This window comes from Macrotis lagotis, chromosome 5 (genome assembly GCF_037893015.1).
Source record: "Macrotis lagotis isolate mMagLag1 chromosome 5, bilby.v1.9.chrom.fasta, whole genome shotgun sequence".
NCBI classification, from domain to species: Eukaryota; Metazoa; Chordata; class Mammalia; order Peramelemorphia; family Peramelidae; genus Macrotis; species Macrotis lagotis.
In genome coordinates this window covers 58563808-58585340 of record NC_133662.1, presented here as the reverse complement: position 1 = coordinate 58585340, position 21533 = coordinate 58563808, and the positions used below count along the sequence as shown (strand labels likewise).

General features: G+C 36.0%; 1 protein-coding gene across 1 annotated transcript in view; it reads right to left on the bottom strand.

The window, feature by feature from the left end:
* The window catches only part of RIMS1 (regulating synaptic membrane exocytosis 1), a 658456-nt gene extending 637200 nt beyond the window's left edge, over positions 1 to 21256 (bottom strand). The window contains exon 1 of the mRNA XM_074237321.1: positions 21011 to 21256. Within this exon, the coding sequence (XP_074093422.1) occupies positions 21011 to 21180 (170 nt within the window). The 5' untranslated portion in view covers positions 21181 to 21256. The remainder of the gene's footprint in view (positions 1 to 21010) is intronic.
* Positions 21257 to 21533: the final 277 nt, after the last annotated feature.

Below are 21533 nucleotides of genomic sequence, written 5' to 3'. Positions count from 1 at the left end.
ACCTCTCATTTTATAGATTAGGAATCTAAAATTCAGAGGGGCAGTGACTTTCCCAAGATCTCTCGGGCAGAAAACAAGTTCAAATCTCTGACTTCGAATTATCTTCTTTTCACTCACCTAATTGCAATGGCCATCTTGAGTTTGTCAAGGTTTGTTCTTATGCACTTTTCTCTAAAAACTACAGATAATCCTAGATCAAACAATTTCCATCCTAAAACATCTATTACATTTCCTGTATTATTCATCAATACTTCCAGGAGGCAGGTAAATTCTGTCTTCATAGGTGGGGTAATCAAGGGAATTTTTTTCTTTAAAATCATCCTTTATACATTTCTTGAGTTCTTCAAAACAAGTCAGTGTTGTATTTTGTATCTAAAGAGCATGTATGGAAACTTAAAGGCTGAAAAATTGTTTTACAACTGTATTCTATTTACTGATTATGTACCAATTCACCTTTATTTAAAAAAAAAAGTTTGAGATGCCCCTTGTTCCTTCATTTAATTCCAATAATATAACTATTATGATAATTCAGAGGGGACAATCAGAATGGTGAAAGACATGAAAATTATGAATTATGAGGGTTAGTTGATGCAACTAGGCTCCTATTTAGCCTGGAGAAGATAGGACTCAATAAAGAATAGAATGACTATGTCCAAGTATGGAAAGAGTTGTGAAGAAAAAATGGAATATACTCCTTAGAACTAGAGAAAAGAATTACTGAAGGATCTTTAGATTTAGTTTGATACAAATAAAAACCATACTAAGAATTAGATTGATACAAAAGTTTAGTGGCCTACCTGAGAAAGTAGTGGGTTCCCTTTAAAAAATAGCGAGATTCAAGCTCAGGCTGCATCCTTATTTGCTGAGTACTTTAGAGAGTTGATTCTTTCTCCTTTAGGATTTGGATAAAATAATCCCTGAGGTCCCTCTAAAGGAAGAACCTGATTTTACAATATGCAAGTAATCCTTTTTGGTGTTTGGGGTTTAGTGAAGAAAGACAAGTCTTCCAACCTCAAAGCACACACTGAAAATATTTTTGAGTACAATGTTCTTCTGAAGGAACAAGCTGCATTAATCCACTTAATTAATTAATTAATTCCAATTATTATTAAAGAGAGTCACATTCCTGTCCTTTTTTATATTTTTATATGATGTCTTTCTTGATCGCATCAGGAATTATCATTTCTAAATAATTTGGTGCCGCTTTGAATTTATTGATTTCTGTACATGTATTTCAATGAAATTTAAGTTCTTTAAGGGCAGGTATTCTTTAATTTGGGTCTTTGTAGACTCAGAGCCTACTCTAATGCTTGACATAGTAGCCACTTAATAAAGGTTGGGTGAAGTGAATTCAATTCTTTAATTTCTGTCCCTCCCCATGTAGTTTTTCTTTGTCTATTAGGAATTCAATAAGCTATCTGACAATTAAATTAAGTTAGTGGTAACTTATGCAATTTTGTCTGTAAATCTGATCTCAGTGAAAATTCATTTTTTTAACCAATATCATTAAAGCCAGTTTCCAAGTGAAATAATTGCCTATTACATTTTTAATATCTATTTACTTTTAAGACATTTATTTTCTGCTTTATAGTTAAAATTGTACTAATTTTTAAAACCCAGTAAGAACTGTTATTGAGGTATTATTTCCCCTCATGGAGAAGATTTTACTTTTAAGTATTTCATGAGGAATTATAATGGCATTTTTAAACAAGTGCTTTAGTAACCTACCTCTTATTTCCAATAGGGCATAGGAATGGTCACACTTTAGAACTCCACAATTGCCTATAACTGTGCCACCTTCAAAATTTTGAACTGTAAAATATAAGTATGTCTTACCATTCTTTTATGCTTCTCCTAAACCTATTCCTTGCTTCATCATAACCTTCAATATCCATGCCCTTCCTATTTTCCCACCTTTGTTCTATCTTTACTTTTTCACTTTTCACTCCTGACCCACTCGCCAACCAACTTAACTATATACTGTCATTCATCTCATGCTCCCTTCCCTGGTGTCCCTCTCTTATTGTTTGTATTAATCCTGAATTAAGCTGAATCACCCTCATCATTCATTTTTTTCTACTACTTTCTCCAGGTAATAAAACACAGCTGGATTAAGCCACATAACAGTGCCAACAGAATCCACTGTAAATTCTTGTTACCTAAAGTCACTGTCCTATGAGAATCCTTTTATTCTCCTTTGACTCTCTATTCCACCCCTATTCAGTGGACTTTCTCTCAAAGTCCAAAAATCAAATTCACTTACCTCTCTCTCAAAACATATATTCTAGAATCCAAATTGATTGAGAGAATGGAAGCTAGTCATCTCAATTTATTTCATCTCCTTTCATCTATGCCTCAGAACTTCTCTGCATATATACCTATCCTGTCCTCTTTTACACTAGTCTCTGAATCCAGTCTGTTACCCTATTCTAAGAAGCTTGCCTCATTGATCTACTGTATCCCCCATCCCCAATCATAACTCTCTCTGACTACTGGAAAATGACTTGCTATCTATAAATATGCACAGGTCTATTGCATCCTTGCAAAACTTTCACTTGACTATGACATTTCCTTAAATAACTTGCAAGTTTAATTTTGTCTCTTCTATTTACTACCTGTGTGACCTTGGGTAATTCATTCATCTCTTTTGGATTTACTTTCTTCACTTGTAAAATGATGGAATTGAACTAAATAACCTTTAAGATCCCTTTCAATTCTAAATTCATTAACCTATGCAACTATGCTTAAGAGACAATTTCAACTAGGAAGAAAAAAGGAAATAACTGAGGAGGCTGTTCCTGTAACTATACCTGTACAGAGAGGGTATTTATTGACCAATTTAGATTTTTAAACATGTACAGAAGATGGAAACAAGAAAAGCAAATAGAGGATCAGTGCATGAATGCAGTAGCATAGCAATGATACTTGAACTCACAGCAGGAGTTGTTATTAGGAAACGACAGAGTGTAAGAATAAGTGTAGGAAAATTAAATCTCAGAATGAGCTGAGGGAAGATGGTAAAAAAGGAAATGACAAATAATGAGGTTGATTTGGCTCTCTTGGAGAAATGAAAAAGAATTTTAAAAAGGATTAAGATTACTGCTTAGACTAGATAGGAATAATAATAGAAAATTATCCTAATAATTAGAGGTATACAAGAGTGGATCAAACTGCCTCAGTAGGTTTTGTATTCACCTTCATAAAATGTCTTCAATCAAGGGCTGATGACCACCTGCCCAGTATATTTTAAAATGAATTTTTGTATATGTGTATGTGTGTGAATTAGACTATAAGACATACAATAATATTCTTTTAGTCTTACATTCCTCCCTTTCAATGCAACTATCAGAAAGAAGTATTCGTTCTCACTCCATCCAGTTATTCATCATACTGTTTCCTTTCAGTCCCTTTCAATCTGACTTCCAAACAACCATTGAAAATAACTGAACTTGCTAAGATTATCAGTGATATGCTAATTCTGAAATTCAATGCTCCATTCTCTTTTTTTTTTTTAAATTATTTATGGCAATAGGGTTAAGTGACTTGCCCAAGGTCACACGGCTAGGCAATTATTAAGTGTCTGAGGCCAGATTTGAACTCAGGCACTCCTGACTCCAGGGCTGGTGCTCTATCCATTGTGCTACCCAGCTGCCCCCACTAATGCACTCTCAGTCATCTTCCTCTTGTGCTCACGCTTCTGACATTTACCAATCCTTCCTGCTGGATATATTTCTTCCTGTGACTTCCATAGCATTACTCTTTCCTATTTCTACTTCTCTCTCTGTCTGACCATTCCTCAATTCCACTATCCAAATCATACTTCATCTTCCATTTTTTAGCATATCAGTTAGTCAAACAAGCATTTTTAAGTGCCTACTATGATCCAGTAGCTATGCTCGTCTATGATGCTTTGGTATTGAACTCCCATCTTGTCTTTCTCTGTATTCTTTTCTTTGTATTTCATTTGGGATACAACTTCTTCAAGGAACTCAAATTTCATCTTTATGTCAGTAAGTTATAAAAATACATAAATACAAATATATACATATTTACATACATACATAGCATGTATAGGTATTGATCTATTTACATATCTAGCTCTCTTTTTACTATCAATTGCCTAAGAGACATCTTTTCTTGGCTATACCACAGACACTCAAACTTAACATATACCTCTGCTCCCACAAGAAATACAATTTCCTTGTCCCTCCTCTACACTTTTCTGTTAAGGAAATTACCCAGTTCTCAATCACCCAGGTTTATAATTATTGAGTTGTATTGTTTCTTACTTAACCTATCATTGACTCGTCTTATTAATTCTACACTTCCCCAATAAATGTTTCACCACTCATATGTCCACCATGCTAGTTCAGATTCCAATCTACCTTTTTCCATCCTCTCCTCTCCAAACCCTTTATCAAGTAGATATCCAACATATCTTCTTAAAACAAAGGCATAATCATGGTACTCCTCTTCTCAAACTAAGACTAAATTTCAATTTTTATAAGTTAATGTTTTGAATGGTCTTGCCATAAATTCAATTCAATATTTTATAAGCACTTGCTTTATGTAAAAGTTTGATGTTAGAGCTATGAAAACATAAACAAAATAGCCTCCATTTGCAGAAAGCTTACATTATGTTTGATTGAATGTTTTATATATATATATATATATATATATATGCAAATAAATATAATGAAATGTAATTAAAGGAATGAGTACTAGGGAAGGCTTCATGGAAGAAGTAGGCTTGAACTAAAACTTGAATGAATATCACAATTCTAAGAGGCAGGGGTGGTTAGATTGCACAGTGGATAGAGCACCAGCCCTGGAGTCAGGAATGCCTGAGTTCAAATCTGGCTTCAGACACTTAATAATTACCTAGCCTTGTGGCCTTGGGCAAGCCACTTAACCCCATTGCCTAGCAAAAAACCTAAAAAACAATAAGGACAACAACAAACATTCTGAGAGTTAGAGATAAGGAAGAAGTACATTCTAGTCATGGAGGCCAGCTTGTGATAAAGTTTTGGGACTCTCAAGTTCAAGCAGCAGTTTGTCTTATTTTCCTAGATATAGAGTTCCTTAAAGGGAAATAGTATAAAATTAGGCTGAAAGTAACACACAGATTTAGTAGGGTTCTAAATGGCAGGCTTAAATATTCAATATGGAGTAGTTAAAAGTTTTTGAGGAGTGTCATCATCTATCTTAGAGTTTCATTATTAACTATTAACATTATTATTAATTATTTGCTTACATTTTTAAATTCCTAAACCATGATAGCCTCACTATCCTTTTTAAAAACTTTTTAAAAAATGTTTCCATAAAGTCATTGGTGTATATATAAGAAAAATCCTATTTATCTTCCACCTCTTACCTAAGATAGAATAATAATTTATCTTCATAGTCTACAATAGCAGTTCCACTCATGGTTTCCTTTTATCTTTTAATAGATTAAATTGTCAGAAATGCAAATTAATAACATTTTCAGTTGCTCTGCTTTTAATAGGAAACAGCCTGTCAGCAGAAGACAGAATATTTAAAGTAACCCTTCCTAACTACACCCTAACCCCATACCAGCTTTGCATTCTACAATCAAGAATTCATAATATATTTCCTCCTTCTGGCTTGGCTGTCTTTAGAATACTAACACTGTAATGACTTCTGTTTTACCTTGTTTTTAACTTCACCCATATCTATCTCTAAAATATACAGTATTATTCTACCATTCTTTTTTTTGTTTTTGAAAAGTTGCAATATTTTAGTGATTAGTTGCAGTCTATTATGTCTCAATATTATTTATTTTGTTCTAGTTTATTCCCTTTAATGCTCTGTTTATTGAATTGATATGAGGTTATGGAAATTATTTCAAACAGTCTTACCAATTATTAACTCCCTTAAATTGTTAGCCACTTTTATGCTATTATTTTCCTGAAATTTACTTTTTCTGTCTTCAGGATGTAGTTTAGCAGTAATTATTTAGACAGTTTTCCCCCTTCTCCACTTTCAAACTAAAGTAGAAATGAGGAGGGAAAAGAAAAACTGCTTCATCAACACATCTAAATCAATGCTGCCAAAATTAGAAGGAAAGCAGAAAGCTGGGAAACAATCTTCCTAACTAGGAGTTCTGATAAAAGTCTCATTTCTAAAAATATACCAAGAATTGCATCAAATTTATAAGGTTACTAGTCATTCCCCATCTGATAAATGGTCAAAGGATATGAATAGACAGTTTTCAAATGAAGAAATTAAAGCTATATAAAATCATATAAAGAAATGATCCAAATCATTATTGATTAGAGAAATGCAAATTAAAACATCTATGAGGTATCACCTCTCACCTATCAAACTGACCAAGAAAAAGGGGAAAATGATCAATTTTTGCTGTGGGAGGATGGTGACATTAATGCATTGCTGGTGAAGTTGTGAACTGATCCGGGCATTCTGGAAAACAATATGGAACCATTCCCATAAAGCAATAAAAATATTTATTCCCTTTGACCTAGCAATTCCAATTCTAAGCCTATAACCAGAAAAAAATCATAAAAAAATAGGAAAAGTTCCACATGTACCAAAATATTCATAGCAGTCCTTGTTGTGGTGGGGAATACCTAAACATGTTTCATGAATACTATGGGATATTATTGTTCTATAAGAAACCATAAATGGTTGGATTCTAGAGAAGCATGGCATGAATTACAGGATCTGGCGCTGAGAGAAGAGGGTAGAACCAAGAGAACTATGTACACATTAACAACCACATAATGAGATGATTAACCTTCATGGAAGCACCTCCTCTCAGCAGCTCAGAGAGCTAGGACAATCCTATTAGACTGGCTATGGACAATGTGATCCCCATGCAGAGGAACAAAAACAAAACATAAAAAAATTCCAAAAACCTACCCTTCAGAATATGATGAGCACTTTATAAAAATTATCTCTTATGTATCGCTTTCCTTTAATCCTAATTCCTCATACCGAAAATGACTAATCTGAAAACGTTTCTCAAATATATGTATATACAATGCTAACCTGTTTGCTACTGAAAGGAGGGGAATGGGAAGGGAGGGTGGAAGAAAATGTTGTAACTTAAAAATATGCATGTGCATATGGATGGAAAAATAAATATAAAAATCAATATAAATTATTTTTACAAAACTAAATAAAAAAATCAACACATCTAAAATTTAAAGAATGCAGTTAGAAAGTGGAATCAAGAGCAAGGGACTCAAGTAGAATCCTTGATGTGCCTTGATGCCATTGTCAGGACACAGCTAGAATAATCTTATTTAATTCTAGGCAGACAGGAGAAAGTAACAAACATTTGTAAGACCTACTATGTGTTGAGTTTTATAAATATCTCTGTTCATCCTAACAACTCCCTAGTGAAGTTGGTGCTGCTGTTGTCCCTATTTTATAATTAAGAAAACTGAGACAGACAGAGGTTAAATGATATCTAGAATCACACAGTGAATAATTGTCTAGGACATAGTTGAACTCAGGTCTTACTGAATCCAGATCTAGTGCTAGGTCCATTGTACCATCTTGATACACCTGTGTACCACTTTTCAGGAAATATATATAGATAAACTGGAGGATGTCCAAAGGAGGGCAAAAAGGAAGGTGAGAAAAGTGAAGAACATGCCACAGTAAAGTCAGATGAAGGCAATTAGTAAGTTAGCCTGAGACTAGGGAAGAATGATAACTTTTTTCCATTATTTAAGTAGCTATATTTTGACTCAGCTTGCTCCAGGGGAAAGAACTGGGAGCAATGAGTGAATTTGGGTCAGAGGTAAGAGAAAACTTAATAACTGAGTAATCTACAAGTGAAATAACTTGCCTAAAGAGGTAAAACTTCTAACCTTCATTAGAAGTCTTCAAGCAAAAGCTGGATGAACATCTTAGATGTGAGTGTGCTGGACTTAGCTCATACCTGCCAAGAGCTGATTCTTAAATTATCAATCAGCATATGCTCAGTAACTGAGCAAAGGCTCAGTTTATCATTTTGTTGGTTATCTGAATTTCAGAAAGTGATGGAGAAAATTAACTGTCAAAGTGTGCTGCATATAACCTCCTCCTATGCAGGTGGTGGTTTAAGGTTTACCAGTGCACTATTCCTAAAGGATCAGGTCTTCTATGACTTTTAAATTCAGTGATACCGTAATTCTCCTTATATGATAGGTACAAATGAATTCTTCCTAGGTTATATGAAATGCCCTCCTTATACTGCCTAAAGCTCACAACTCCTATGCAAAAATTTAAATTCTCTGGCACCCTCTTTTTAACCAGCTATTCAACCTCCTATAATCTTATTAATCTTATAAATAAAGTTCTTATCTTTAATAAGCAATTGATTCTCAATTGAGACCCTAAAAATATATTTGAGAGACGAGTTGTCTGAAAATTAAATGGCACTTGAAGACAAGACATATAAGGTTACAATTTATTTTTTTAAAGAGCTTTAGCTAAGAATGATATAGAAATCCTCTAACTTCCTTGCTGGGAATTTCCTTTATATAACATGTACAACTATGTTAATGAGGTAATTGGAAAATTTGAAAGAAATTTGGGCAATTTAAATGTGCTCTCTTAGTCTACTGAGTAAACTCAAGACTACTGACCTCTTTAAAGAAATAGACATTTTATGGGAGGAAAAGTTCTCACATCTTACAAATTTCTTGATCCCTGGGTGAAAGGTATACATACAATGGATTTGCATAGATAACAGCTTAATTCATTACAAGTCAGAGGATTCCTAACTCAAGAAATATAACCAGGATATTAAACTTGTTATGAATAGTAGCATATTATATGCTTTTCCTTAATTACAAATATAGTAAGGAACTAAAAACTCTATTTGTTGTCCTCCAATCGTGGTCAACTCTTTGTGACCCCTTTTAGGATTTTCTTGGAAGAAACATTGGAGAGGTTTGCCATTTCTTTCTCCAGTTCATTTTATAGATAATTAAAGATAAAAAAATATGAAGAAAAATAAGGCAAAAGGACTGGTAATCTCAATAATTTTATGAGTAAAATCCCATAAAAATTAAACATGATATCTCAAAAAGAGCAATGAAATTGAAATAAGAATACATGGATTTATGACCATACCATCACTAGGTATGTGACCTCAGAAAATTCACTTTCCCTCTCTGTTTCAGTTTATTCATCAATAAAATGGAACTAGATGAACTCTAACTTCCATGTAACTTTTAATCCTATTATTCTATTTAACATTTTAGACCTAGTTGACTTGGACATCACCTACCCAGCATCCCTCTTCTTACACCTCCTATAAAGTTTCAGTTACTGGCATGTTTTCATGTATATTAGCTAAAGATAGAGGAGCTAGGTGGGACAGTGGATGTTGCTGGGCCTGGTATCAGGGATACTCATCTTTTTGAATTCAAACTGGCCTTTGGCACTTAATACCTGTGACCCTGGAGAGGTCATTCAATTCTATTTGCCTCAGTTTGTTCATCTGTAAAATGAACTGGAGAAGGAAATGGTAAACACTCCAGTATCTTTGCCAAGAAAACCCTAAGTGGGGGTCATAAGAAGTTGGACCTGGCTAAAAAATAAGTTAACAATGAACACTAAAAATGAAATGTAAGATCATTGTATGTGAGGCATGGCTATCCATAAATAGTGGAACCAGCCAGATGTTTCAGTTCAATGGAATGTGATTCTCCTATGAACATGTAACAGTAGTGTTACAAGAGAAAATTCAAAATACCTACAGTTTTATTGAATGTTGCTTTATCCTTGGTATTATTTTAATCCAAAGTAAGTGTTCACATTAAAGGTTATGTTCCTTGCTCCCCAAAGAAATAACCTTTTCAACTGCATGATTCATGGGACTCCAACTCTCAAATTCAGAGAGCTTCAGAGTAAAATTTTGCACCACTTTAATAAACTGTAGAGACCCTGTAACCAATAACAAGATATTCAAAAAATAAATTAAAAATTTGAGTTTTTAATTTACATTTTGCCTGGTGATCAAATTCTTCCCAAGACACTTACTAATTGGGGAAGTCATGTGATCTCTTTCAGCCTCAGTTTCCTCATTTGTAAAGTGAGGTTGATAATAACATCTCTTTTATCTGATTTTCATGAGGATCAAATGAGATAACATATAAAGTGCCTTGGAAAATGCAACAAGCTATATAAATACTGTTTTGTTATTATTATTATCCCCATATTTCTTACCCATTTTCAAGAACTTTAATAACCTGGCTTGGCCCAGGATTTCCTATTTAATGTTTCTGCTCCAACTCAAAGTGGATTATTGAACAAATGCATGAATCATTTCTATTTGTAGATTCATTTTCCCCATTTACCATGGTTAGCATTTTTGTTTCTTGGTCATTCTTTGATTGTGTCCAACTGTTCATGACTCCACTTGGAATATTCTCAGCAAAGATATTTACCAGTTTGATCCTGGTCAAGTCATTTAACTTCTGTTTGTCCTAGTGTCAAGCACATAGAAATCACTATATAAATCCTTATTTCCCTTTTCTTCCCTGCCCCATGCATCCCAAAGAAATGTAATAAATATTCATGGATAAATTGGGCAAAACCTTTGAAATGAGTTATGAATTCTCAGAGAGTAAATATGGTTTTGGAGTATTGACCTCCAAAACTTTGAGTATAGAAAAATAAATTGAGAACTAATAAGATAGCACTTATTCATAGACTTGCAAACACAGCAAACTTCCTTATCATAGTACAACACCAACCTCACAGTTTTGTAATGAAATCACTTCATGACCCTTTAAAGCTCTATCAAATTGATGCTATTATGAATGTTAGTTACTACTTATGAATGTAAATACTATGCATTAATGGGCAATTTAAAGAGAATAGGAAGCTCATGTTTGAAAGATTAAAAAAAGTATAAGTATCTTAATTAGTTTACATAGTACACATCTTTTGAAAGGTTTATAAATTCATCTGTTGAAAACATACTCAACAATGTGAAAGCACCTCTCTCTTTTTTGGTAAAACAGCAATAAGGTAATGTGGAATATTGCTTAAGCCATCAGATATAATCATAGATTTGATTGTTTTTGCTTAACTATTTTTCTTTCTCAGAAGAGCAGCCTCATTTGTTGGCAGTGAATTGTCTGGAAATGGCTGTGATATAAAAATAATAGACAGAAATTTCTTTAAAAAAAAGAAAATATACCATCTACTAACACATTTTCTGATTTGTGTCAAACGGGGAAATACAAAATACATTGGATATTACTCCAACAAATTATCTAAGGTATGAAAATATGTTAGTGGGGTTCCTTATATTTCCTAAAATCATCTACAATTCCAAAATAGCTGGTTTGGTAACCCTCTCCTTAGAAAGAATCAGTGTAGGGATGGTTAGGTGGCACAGTGGATAGAGCACCAGCCCTGGAGTCAGGAGTACCTGAGTTCAAATCCAGCCTCAGACACTTAATAATTACTTAGCTGTGTGGCCTTGGGCAAGCCACTTAACCTTAACCCCATTGCCTTGGCAAAAGAGAGAGAGAGAGAGCGAGAGAAAGAATCAGTATAATTAAATGAATGTTGTGGGGCCAGAGCAACAAGGTTCAAGTCCTCCCTTGTGCTTCGTTCTAATTGTGTTACCCTGAGCAAGCCACTCAGTGTCTTACTGATAAAGGAAGTGATGTTAAATTTCAGAGAAATTGCTAACCTGCATTGCTACAAGGATTTCCCCATCTGGGAGTTCCCGACACTAGTGAAATCACAAGTCCTGTTTTAGGAATTAAAATAAATGGATTGCTATAGCAATCTTTTCTCATGATGCTGAAACCTCAGAAAAATCCTTAAAGTATTAACTTTTTAAAAAAGCCATTTAAATAAATCCTCACACATTATGGAGCCAGGATGCTCTTTTGTAGTGCTTCAAAAATAGTTTTGGAAAGTGAGACCTCTGAATGAGGTCTCAATTGGTAGCTGTTGGTTTCTGGAAAATGTTTTGCACATTTAAATTGAACCTTGCCAAAAAGAGAAAACCACCCACTGGGACCTTTAAAGGATAAATTCTAGGTCTTGATATAGATGCTTCCTTTGACCAGGTAACTTTTCCTAAGCTTTTGGACCTGGGAATTTGTAATTCACAAAATAGCATTTAAACAAGTATCCATTTCTGAAGTTCAAGTTAGTTTTCTCTGTGAAGTTATGAAATATGAAGTAATGATTCCCCATTTCATGAAGTGGGAAGTGAAGAGGATGGAATTTTGAAACAAACCCTATATGGCCTCTAAATAGCCATTTATTCAGCTAGAGAAATTGTAGAATATTATTAGAAGTTATGAAGAGCCAAAGGAAGTAATACTAATGTGTATTCCTCCTGATATTTGTTAGAAAAGAATCTATTCAGGTAGCAGATTTCAAGAAACTAGAGGTATTTGAGGTATGCTCTAAAACAAAACTTGAAGCTCATAAATCCTCATTGAGATAACCAATAGCAACCTGCCAGGAAGAGGAAACCACTACTTAGGTAGACTGCCCTTTCATTCTCTCATCTAAGGAGGAGAATGAATTCTTTTCTTTTTTTTTAAATTCTGCCTTTCCAACCTCACAAGAAAATTATACCAAGGCTACTTTATATATTGATCCTTGGTTAGATTTATTCTTTTTATCTATCATTTTTTCTATCTTTTATCTATATTATGCAAATATTACTTATGTTTAAAATAGTTTAAAGACATTTAATACAGTGAATGAGAGGGAGAAGAAGAAGGAAGGGTAACAATGAGTAACAGAGGGAGAGGGAAATGAAAGAAAGGGAGATTATGAAGAGGAAGAAAGGGAAGAGAAGCAAAGAGAGAAGAGCAAGAGAAAGAAGAAAAGAAACTCAAAGCCCCAAGCCTCTGTTTTCCGTACTGACATGACAGCTGAAGATAAACCCATAAAGCAATAGTTATCATCAGTGGTGATGGGACAGTACTTGTCAGTCATCAGAAGCCTGATTTTACAATCTATTAAGAGATGAGTTAAATGAATATAAAAATGTTAAAGTATACTTTGGGTAGGGCAAAGGCATGGGGTCTGAGTTTTTTTAATCAATGCAGAAAAATCTTAACAACCAAAGTAACTGGGAAACTAACCTATAATTTATAGTTTTAGAGTTCTTGGGGTCATTCTGAGACATTCATAGCATCTTGTATCTCTAGTCAGACAAGCCTAAAAGTCTAGTCCAATTCCTCATTTTACAGATGAGGAATCTGAAGTCCAAAAATATTGAGTTACTTATCAGAGACCACACAGGCAATAAGCACCAGAAGTGAGAATTGAACCCCAATCCTTTCACTCCAGAGAAAGGGCTGAGGCCCTGTACTATACTGTAGCTCACTGAGAGCCAGCAGAGCCTGGAAGGACATGAATGTAGGAATTCCTGACCCTCTGTCCACTAAATAATACTACCTCTCTAGGCTGTCTCTACTATTGCTTAAAGGAAAATATTTCATAGAATTGAATCAATTATCTCCCTCTTCCACCACTTGGAGGCAAAAAAAAATCTATGAAGAAACTATACAGCTATTAATGGGTACTTCAGTAGAATGAACCAGAAGTCAGGTGTCTTAGATTCAAATCCCAGCTCTGACAATTATTTTCAGAAATTAAGTCAGAGACTAAACTGATAATTCCTGTCAACCATAAAAGGGATTGTGCAGCATGATGTATTTCAACAAATTTAACATATGACTTAAGATAAAACCTGAGGCACACAAATTCTCTTTGAGACAATGTGGGAGAAATTAAGTAACTTGCCCAGGATCACACAGCCAGCATGTCAGGTCTGGAAAGTCAAGTATTTATGTATACTGTCTGGGACTAGGGGCATTATAAGCAGATCACTTTTCTTCTCTTTGCCTTAGTTTCTTCATTGGCAAAACAGGACTGAAAATGCAGCTATAACAGCTATGACACAGGCCCAATATGAGAAAATTGTTTTGTAAAACTTTATGGATGACATAATAGTATTCTGTCAATGTAGCTGATTGAGTCAGGAAATAGGTATGAACAACAATTTCTCCCCTTCACTTTGAGAAAGAAATAAAGACAGAGACAGAGATAAAAAGAGACAGAGACAGAGGCACAGAGACAGAGAGAAATTATAAACATTGAGCCAATGAGATAGACAGATAAGCAGAGAAAGATAGTAGATACAAAGATATTTGCCATGTAATGATAAGGTGTTGATATATTACTTTTCACTTTATATTTGCAGCACATGATGTGCTTTTAAAATTATGTGGCGTGAGTTGCTGTACACTGGGGATATGTTGTCCCCCAAATAAATTTCTGTAAAAAACAAATAGGGAAAAAATCTGATTTTATAAATTTGTATTTGTATTTTCAGGGAGTTCAGGGAAATTTGGGTAACATCAATTAACATTAATCTCTTTATAAGGTGATAGAGGCATGAAAGACTTCTTGGAATGGGTAGAACTAGTCAGATTTCCATTCTGACTGTGTAAACCTGGCTAAATCATTTAACTTTTCAGTGTTCAGAGGTAACTCAGGAGGATTGTGAAATGTACAAAAGTAGTTGATTTGAATAAGTAGAGGCAATTTGCACTCTAGAATCTCTCTCTGACAATAAGAATCATACTTTTAGACAATGGATAACATCCCACCAGAAAAGTTCCTATAATTAAACACGTATCTTTTTTCCCTACTTAACAAGTAGGGGAAATGCTCCACTCTGTTATTTTTATGTACTCATCATTACAAAAGTCAATAGTAAAGTCAAAGATTTCCCTGAATCTCATTACTAGGAATGCTCTAATTACTGCCTCCCTCACTTTGTGTTGAAAACGAATTTATAAAAGCAAATATGAAACCAATAATAGGTCAATGAAATTGTGTGTTTGTGTAATCACTATCTTTACCAACTTTCTCTTAGCTGTATCACCAGCACATCTTTCTGCTCTCTCCTTTCTGCTCTACTATGAGTACAACCTCTAACTTCTCAGTACCCTCAGATCTCTCTAAGATTATAAATTGACCTTCATTAGGAGAAAGTATCTTCTCAACTGGGAAATGTCAATGAAATTACAATGAAATCACAGAATCACTCCCCATTCCTAATAATCATAATATCTTACATGATTAAACTGTGCAAAATTACGTTTTCCTTGATTTTCAGTTAGGTAGCTAGCAGTTACATGAAACTGTATATTTCACAGAGTACTCTGCATATATCTTCTTCTTTTATCCTTGCAACAATCCTGGGAGATAGGTTATCTATTTCACAGATGAGAAAACTGAGGTAGACAGAGGTTAAGTGATCACAACAACAAAGCTTGTAAGAATCTAAGACTGTATTGGAAACTCAAGTTTTCTTGACTTCAGACCCAGAACTCTTTCTACTGTGTCTTCTACCACTCTACCACAAGGTCATATACACATAATGCCAAACTCCAGATCAAATACTAAGGAGAGGATCTTTTTAGCAGTTTGCCTAGGAGCCTTTTAGAGAAACAACTTGGTATAGTCGAAAAAAGCCCTGTGCTTCACAAGACTTGAGTCCTTGTCCCGGCTTTGACGTTGAAGTAGCCATATAATTTTCAATAAGCCTACATTTCAGTTTCCTCATCTATAAAATGGGCAAAATTATAGTATCTACCTTAGAGGAATGCTGTGAGGATCAATTGAGATAATGTTAGCAAAGCCCTCTGCTTTAAAGTGCTGTAAAATGCCAGTTATTATGATTATACTCTCCCTATCCATTGTGCCCCTTCCCTTCTCAGCCACCTTTATACTGTAGTATATGATCAGTATGTGGGAAAAATTACAAGTGCAAATTTAAATATCTGGATTTTGCCACAGAAGGTACCTGATGGTATGTTAACTCCATCCACCAATACCAACTCTACTCAATCTATGATTTAGTATATAAGCCCTAGGAAGGAGTCTGACATCCAGAGAGGTTAAATAACTTGCATAATGTTTTATAATTGGTGAGTTACAGGGAAGATTTGAACATAGGTTCCCTATTACTAGTCTATTATTTTCTACCACATTTTGTTGTTACGTCATTTTAGTCACGTTCAACTATTCATGACACCATTTGAATTTTCTTGGTATTTATACTGGAGTGGTTTGTCATGTCCTTCTTCAATTCATTTTACAGATGAGAAACTGAGTCATTAGAGAGTTAAGTGATTTGCTCAGGGTCACACAGCTAGTTAATGTATGAGAACAGATTTGAACTCAGGAAGATGAATCTTCTTGACCCCAAGCCTGGCAATCTATCCACTGCCCTCATATAAACAAATAAACATGTACATATACATAAGTGTATATATGTATACATATACATGTATATATACATGTTATATACATGAATTTTTTAATATATACAAATAATTCAAAGTTCAGAAAATGAAAAAATGGCATTTCTCATAACACTTGTACACATGGTGCTTCCTCCCTGATCTTTTAATTTTCCCAGTTACTAATTCAGGTCCCTCACATTTATTGTAATATGGTAACCCATATTATCCTTTTCCTTCCTTCAAGACTTATTTCATATGTCAACATCTCGAAAAGACCTTCCAAGATTCTCTTCTGTTGGTAATATCTCCCTCAAAATACTTGATATTTCCTTATCTGTGGGTATATTACTCCTCCCCAACTAGAATGCAGGCTCTTTTTTGGGGGGGAGGTAACATTTTATTCTTTGTCTTTATGTTCTAGTGGTTGGGTCACATTTGTTGAATTGAATTCATACCATGTTGCTACCCCTGGTGGGAGAGAGAGATAGAAGGAGGAGGATAATGAAAATGAAAGGCCAGGATTTCACCTAGTTTTTATGAAGGAACTTCATCTGCTTCCTAATTCTACCAAAAGCTGTCTAATAAGAACTTTGGGAAGAGAGTAGCATGCCTAGAAGTCATTCTTTGCAAATTGACATCATTCCATTAAGAGCTTCTAAAAAATTGTTGTTTTCCTTACAAAAAAGATCACCCCTTAGAGAATAAAAGAATTTATACAATAATGACTACATTAGTAACACATCAGCTGTGAGGTATTCGTTTTATAAAGGGCTTCACAATTTACCAATTGAACTATATATATTTTCTCATTTGTTGCAGATATTATTATCCCCACTTCCAAAAGCACAAACTGAACCTCAGTGATTAACTTAACCTCACACAACTAAAAGATGGCCATATTGGGACTGATTAAAACCCAGGCCTACTGACTCCAGATCCAACTTCTCAATATATAACTATAATTCTACTTCACAAACTCCTCATTAGAGAGCTCCCCATTCTCTTTCTATCACTTCCCTTCCATCCAAACAATACTGTATATCTGTGGCCAGACTTTCTAAAAGGTCTTTCTTAAAGTCCTATTCTTGTCTTTTTGCTGCTCATTAGTGAGATCTCTATTTTATCTCTGACATGGATGTCTTGACTCTGAGCATAATGAAAGACCAAAAAGTATCCCAGGGTCGTTAGCTGGTGGGGTGGGGGGGTGTTTGGTCTGGGGAGGGATTGTTGGAGGGGCAAATTTGTGTGAGGATCTCTACAGCTCTGGTGTGGTTCTAAACTTCTAATCTTCTTGAGTTATACGTATACTTCTCTTCCTTCAAATCTCACTCTATTTTTTAAAGGTTTCTGATCTTAGATCTAATAAGATTTGACTTGATTTAAGCCCTGGATAATACAGTTTCCAACACGTGCTACTTTGGCTGAGACATCCAAAGGAATATTGAAAAGTTTGGTTGGATAAAAATCCAAGTTATAAAAAGCCCATTTTAAAAGATAATTAACTTTATGTTTTACAATATTTGGCAGGAGTCATACAATGCTACATAATATAGGAAATACTTCTTGAAATTAATTCATGTTACTTATGAAATTCATTCTCTTGTTGAAGAAGCTTTTTCTTAGTGCTCTAGTAAAGATCCAGAATCCCTAGCTGAAAGTTGCCAGTTTTTTAAATTTTGTTTTATTTTTGTAGATAGACAAAATTTAACAGCAAGAAATTAATGTGAATATGAACTTATAATGTTCACGAACTCATAACATTCATTAAATGATTTTGAAAATTGTTCCATATTCTCATGATTGAGCATAGTACCTGGCTTAACAAAAGCTGATTGATTGATTAATTGATCCTTTTCTATTTACAGTTTCAATTTTCTCTCTGAGTATTACTGTTTTCAAAAAGACTTGCGGTAAAGATTTCATATTTTATCTAGGTAAGGATGAAACTTAAAAAAAAACTCTTGCAGAAGGGGTTGCCTGCCACCAGGAATTGAACTATAAAGCCAACTCTGGGGAAAGCAAGCTTTTACTTACAGGATGACTAACAGTTTACCAAATCATATTCCAGAAAGGACCAATAGAACAAAGCCCCAGGGGAAACATGCAGGTAGCCTTCAAATCAACTTTTAATGCAAAGTTCCTAGGGGGTCATTCGCATGTCTGAGTGGAGCCCATGTGTTTAAAGGGGAGTTCTGAAGACCTTTATGGCCCTCTGAAGAAACAGTTAAAATATTGAGTCACTATTAACCAACAAGAATAAAGGAAAGCAAAACAAAAAATTGAGCTTTGGAAAGGTTTGTCACTCTGTTATTACAAAATAATATTGATACCTGATCACAGCCGAGCTGATGGCTAAAGTTAATAGAGGTTTGCCTTAGAAGCTGCTGTCACATAACCGCATCGTATGCCCATATCTTTGCAATCTTTTTTTCTGAATCCTTGCAATACAAGTATGACATTCCCAAACAAGCAGGAAGTAGTCAAAGGAAGAGCAGTAGAAGGGTGACTTAGATGTGACCATCTGGACCATGCTCTTAATTCTTACCCATACAGGCCTCTGTAGATTTCATTATTTCCTTCCTCAGTCTGATGCTAGGTCTTGGCTTCTCCTTTACAAAAACCCCTGTGTTTTAACATCTCTGAATTCTTAAAACAGCTGGTGAAGAGTTGTGATGGCCATTACTTACACTAGACCTTCCCTTTTTGAGATTCATACTTATACAAAAAATCACAGCCCGTTATTTATTTTGGCCACTGGTTGCTGGAGGACACAATTCAACCTGATGTCTATAATCAACACCAAGAATAACAGAGCAACAGGCCTGCAGATCCTAACCAATAGAAGGGGAAGGATGGCAGGGACTCTAATTGTCAAGGACGGACAGACCCATAATCAGACAGACAACAAAAATCACCATCAGACACCATGAACTATTTTGAAGCTCAGAAGGAGGGAAACCTGCAGCAAGGGAACTTGTATTCCCATATTTCCAACAGGGATAAGCAGCAGAATAAGTAGTGTTTTAAACCTCCCCTCCCCAAGTTAGGAGGTTTAAAGTATTTATTTTAGATGAAAAATGTTTATTTGGTTGAAAAATTCAGAAATCCCCTTTGCAAGGCTAGCTCTGGGCTTCCAAGTTAACTGCCCCCTTTGCTCATTCTTCAGTTCCTTTCAGTAATAATTCTTAAAGGAACCATTTGATTTACCCTATGATCCAGCAATCCAGTAACTGATAACTGAGTGGCAATCACAGTAATCAGGCCCCAATCAATCAGTATGGTTTTTGTTCTCCCCTCCCCTTTTTGATAAGGTATTGCTGCACTAATTGTGAGAAGAAGAATCCAAATGTGGTATTATTTCCTCCCAGGAGGCAGGGGGGAGGAAATAAGCATCATTCGTGCAAAACAGGTCTGGGAACACTCAGAGTTCTATCTTTTCTCCTTCCCTTCTCCCTCTACAATCAGTTTGATCCCAAAGAAAATTGACTCAATGCAACAAGTCCCTCTTCTCCTTAGCCCCTTTTGCCCCCTCTTCTAGCAAGAATTTGAAAGGTTATCAGGGTCTCTCTAAACTCTTCTTATCCTAGACTTTGAAACTTTTCTAAAATATGAAAATCTCTAAGAGGGAAGATATGTTTGAATATTCAACCCTCCAGATCACTTTTTAGATAACACTAGCAGGCAATGAAAGTCAAAGGTCAATGCCAGTCCCTTAGAAAAAAAGATTGTCTCAAAAACTGAGAAAAGCACTTCTACCTGACAGTGTTACACACCTTGTGTCCCAACAAACAGTCTCATCCTCTACACACACCTGTGTAAAGGGGACATCAGATAGAGGTACCTTCCAAGGCTGAGAGAGCATGTCAGAACACAGAAAGATTTTGCAAGTAGTCAATCACCCATTGTACCATTTCCATCAGTAAACTGAGCAGGCCCCAAAGGTCTCTAGGAAAACAGTAGACAGGAGCCTCTGTTTTGCATAGGCCAGAGTCCCAATCAGCTCTCTACATTATTGGAAACTTTAAATTATCAACAGCCCTATTTATGAGCAGGAAAATATGGACACATAGGTATTGGGTGTGAGGGTTGTAAATAAAAGGTTAGATAGATGCTGGGGAGCCAGGTTGCCAAAGATGGCATCTGCCTCCCCCCCCAAAAAAAACACCCCCCAGTCTTACTCTGTAGGATGAATTGAGCAAAAATAAGAATAATATTTTTCTATTATATAAATCCTGACCCTCCTATATAAGCATTCCCAATATATCAAGTAGCTGGAAGGAGTTAGGGTTGCCTGATCTCAGAATCTCTTTACCGCACCCCTTTTGCTTCTTTTTCTCATCCCTGTCCCCCTAAAGAGCCCCATTTCAGAATTCAGCATTCTTTCCTTATAGATGGGTTCAGGATCTCCAACCTCCACCCCCAATCCTGCCAATACATTCTACCAGCCAGGAAATCTTTCCAGTCACCAGTCTTCCTGGAACCCTCATCTCAGGGTAGCATCCCTTTGCTTTTCCTGTCTCCCAACACTAGTGCACCCTCTTCTTCCTCCCATTTCACTAGCCCCTCCCCGACTGGACTCTATTCCCCCTTGCCCCCCCGTGCGTGCTCCCTGCACCCTGGCATCAGCCCCCACATATACACACCCCTGGGGTGGCACACATTGTCAGTGAGGGGATGAATGAAAGCTGAATGAATGGAGAAATGAATGAGTGACTGGGTCTGCTTACTTGAGCATGGCCTCTTCTTTCTCTTCTTCTTCCTTCTGCCGGTCCATCACTGCCATGATAATGTTCCTCTCCTCTTCGGTCAGGTGGCTCAGGTCGGGCAGCTCTTGCATAGGGGGAGGCACTGTGGGTGGGCGAGGGCCTCGGGGACCCAAAGCAGAAGAAGAAGACATCTTTTTTCCTGCCCTCCCCCTCCTCTTCCTTGCTACCTCTCACCTTTGCAATTCCCTATGAGCTGCTGCTCTCCTGGCTCCCCCCTTCACAGTGTGGTCCTCTCGGCGGCGGCGGCGGCAGCGGCGGCGGCGGCGGCGGCGGCAGCAGCAGCAGCAGCAACAGAGCCCGAGAGAGGGAAGACCCAGTCTTTCATGGTTGTTTGCATCCACCCCGGTCCCGGATGCTCCCTTTGTTTTTGTAGCTTTAGGAGGATTTGGGGCAGCACTGCTGCCTCTCGCAGCCCATCCTCTGATGATGGGGAGGGGGAGACTGTGCAGCGGTGGCAGGAGCAGCGACGGCAGCCAGGGAGCCC